This window comes from Triticum dicoccoides, chromosome 2A (genome assembly GCF_002162155.2).
Source record: "Triticum dicoccoides isolate Atlit2015 ecotype Zavitan chromosome 2A, WEW_v2.0, whole genome shotgun sequence".
Taxonomy (NCBI): Eukaryota; Viridiplantae; Streptophyta; class Magnoliopsida; order Poales; family Poaceae; genus Triticum; species Triticum dicoccoides.
The window spans coordinates 707198530-707201212 of record NC_041382.1 but is presented as its reverse complement, the minus strand read 5'-3'; the positions used below and the strand labels follow the sequence as shown (position 1 = coordinate 707201212).

General features: G+C 50.7%; 1 protein-coding gene across 1 annotated transcript; it reads right to left on the bottom strand.

Annotated features, from left to right (window-relative positions):
- Positions 1 to 1212: 1212 nt before the first annotated feature.
- LOC119356439 (probable E3 ubiquitin-protein ligase ATL44) lies at positions 1213 to 2277 on the bottom strand. The gene has a single exon (XM_037623393.1). It carries the CDS (start codon positions 2146 to 2148, stop codon positions 1576 to 1578), a length of 573 nt encoding a protein of 190 aa, XP_037479290.1. The 5' UTR covers positions 2149 to 2277; the 3' UTR covers positions 1213 to 1575.
- Positions 2278 to 2683: the final 406 nt, after the last annotated feature.

The window sequence follows — 2683 nt, the reverse complement described above, 5'->3', positions numbered from 1 at the left end:
CATACATCATAGCTCCGTCATTGAGACCAACGTAATATAAGTTATATATCATTAAAAACTTCAAATCGCATACTTTCCAATGGTATAATTTTAAGACTATACAACTCATCTTATGTTGGTCAGATTATAGATTTAGAGATAAGAGCCTTATAAACCGGAAAGGAGGTACAGTAGTACTATCTCAGGACCCTGTCTAACAAGAACTATAAAGTACGAGTGATGATAGCCTAGGTCTTGCAGTGTGTACTTACGGTAGTATTTTCAAGGCGCAATCCTGCAAGGGGATCATATAACAAAAACAGTCCTACCCAAGATACTAATCCTAACAGTCTGTCAGTCTAGCACACTGTCTATCTTGGAGCCTCCAGACCCCCAAACATTCGGGTTCTTAAACTTTGCAGAAGTGGGAAGGACAATAAATTCTTCAGAATGTCATCTAATCATAAATGGAGACCACAAGCACTGGGGCATGAGCAATAGAATGTCTCCTCCTAGCAAAACCACTTAAGATGATTGATGTCTTGAAAGAGAGAAGGGACAACAAGGAGCATGTCTGTTCTTAGGCCTTTTTCCTTTCTTTCCGGGGCAAGCCTTCTGTTGGTTAAGAGATCATATTTTAGCTTCTATTAGGCGTATCCGTTGCACCAGATATCATCCCCTAATCCAAGGTCGTGTTAAATCAGCGACAATTAATATGGATGGACTAGTTAAATTATAATCACCACAAAATTTTATAGGCGTGTAAATATTATCTGCTAAAGCATGTTTTATGGTCATCTTTAGATGATGTAACATTTGAGTGGAGGCTAAGAAAAAAAGTGTCGTCTCAACCATCACATACTGCCCTTTTAAGCGCATAGGTGTTTGTTATGATCCATTGTCACATCGATCCGACAGCTGATTATCATGTGACTTGTACTCAACAGGGGTTTGTTGCCTGATATATCCGGACATCCCCCCCTTTCCATCTTAATCATCCACTAGGCGCACTTTTGAAGATTAAGTAGTATCGTGCACTCCTAAGCAGCAGCTTCAACATGCAGGATGCATTTCTTAGAGGCTTCTTAGAGGAATATACTAGGTACAATGCATATGCAGACACTCCTACCTGCTTCAGATAATCATCACCCTGATACAAGACATCTGAAAAAAGCGCAATCGAATCAATTCACTCAAGAACAGCACATTTCTTTTCAGAATTGGCCAAATGGATTCATGGAAAGCAAAGGTATTCACAGTTTCAAATAAGCCTAATCGATGATGCCGATTACTCCTTAGGAGTAATTATAGTTACTATTTTACAAATGTACAAAGCTGCTAAGATGTAGTGGCAACACCTTGATCACCACCCACCTGCATACCAGGGTCCTAAATTCAGAAATGCTATGCATTTCCAGCTCGGCGGTAAGAAGAACTGCTACTGATGATGAGATAAACAAAGGAAGGTAATTAAGAGAAGCAGCCGAGATATTTGACCAAACAGAAGGCTCATCGATTGGTTGACTGGTTCCTCTGCTACTAGTCGTCTTCTAGCTCTCGCCCAGATCTGTGGAGATCGAGCGCGCGCGCGGGCCGCTACGGCAAGAAGGGCGGCATCTCGCCGTACTGGGCCGGAGGCTTCCAGGTCGCCACGGCTGGGTCGGGGCGCGCGCCGCAGCGCTGGCACCGCTGGGCAGCCGGCAGCTGGACGGCGAGGATCCGGCGGCAGGAGGGGCAGGAAGAGTGGCCGCGCAGCCACTTGTCGACGCAGGCGGCGTGGAAGGCGTGGCCGCACTGGGGCAGCACGCGCATGGCCTCGCCGTCCTCGAACTCGGCGAGGCAGATGGCGCACTCCGGCGCCGCGGCGGCCTCCTCTGCCTCCTTGCCCTTGCCCTTGCCGGCGTCGGCGGAGACGTAGGCGACGGTGGGGATGGCGCGGAGCACCGACTTCTTGACGCCCCGGTTGGCGGCGGCGCGCGCCCTGGCTTCCGCGCCGCCGCACGCGCACCAGCGGGCGACGAGGCCGATGCCGAGGACGGTGATGAGCGCGCAGAGCAGCGAGGCGAGGATGATGACGATGTCCCTGTCGTCGGCGATGATCCGGGCGCCCGGCGTGGACAGGCCCGCCGCCTCCTGCAGGAGCCTCCGGGCCGCCATGGGTGACTCCATCGTCCTGTCCGTGTCTGTCCTGGTGCTGGTGGGATGGGTCGGGAGTGAGACGGGGTAGCTGGATGCGTTGCGGGGAGGAAGGTGACAAGTGTGCGCTGGAAGCTAGTGAGCGTAGCCCGGAGCGAGTGGGCTCTGGTCCGGATTTTATAGGAGGCGTTGGTGGCTTTTTTTCTCTGTGGCGCGGATAAAGCCGCGCGGTGTTTCCGGGCGTGGAGGATAACCGGGGGTGGTCGGCCGAGACGGTGGGCGGGCGCTCGTCGCCGGAATCCGGTGCTGTGCGCCGGAGGAAGTATGTGGTGGTACGTACTAGTGGCGTGTGCGCAAGATCATTATGGTGATAGCGATTTCGTTGCTGCACTCTTCTTGGTGTTCAGCTTAAACCAAATGCTGATGTGTTTCTTATCCGTTTTTCGTGTTCCGAGATGAGAGGGAAAAGAGAAAAGGGAGTCAACAAATGCTAAGTATAGTAGTGATATAAGAGTATTTCTATCCATGGCACATGAGAGGGTAGAAGACAAGAGACAGTGAAGGAACT

Bases quoted from the DNA above. Each gene is read 5' to 3' on its own strand.
- LOC119356439 (XM_037623393.1), bottom strand. From the start codon at position 2,148: ATGGAGTCACCCATGGCGGCCCGGAGGCTCCTGCAGGAGGCGGCGGGC.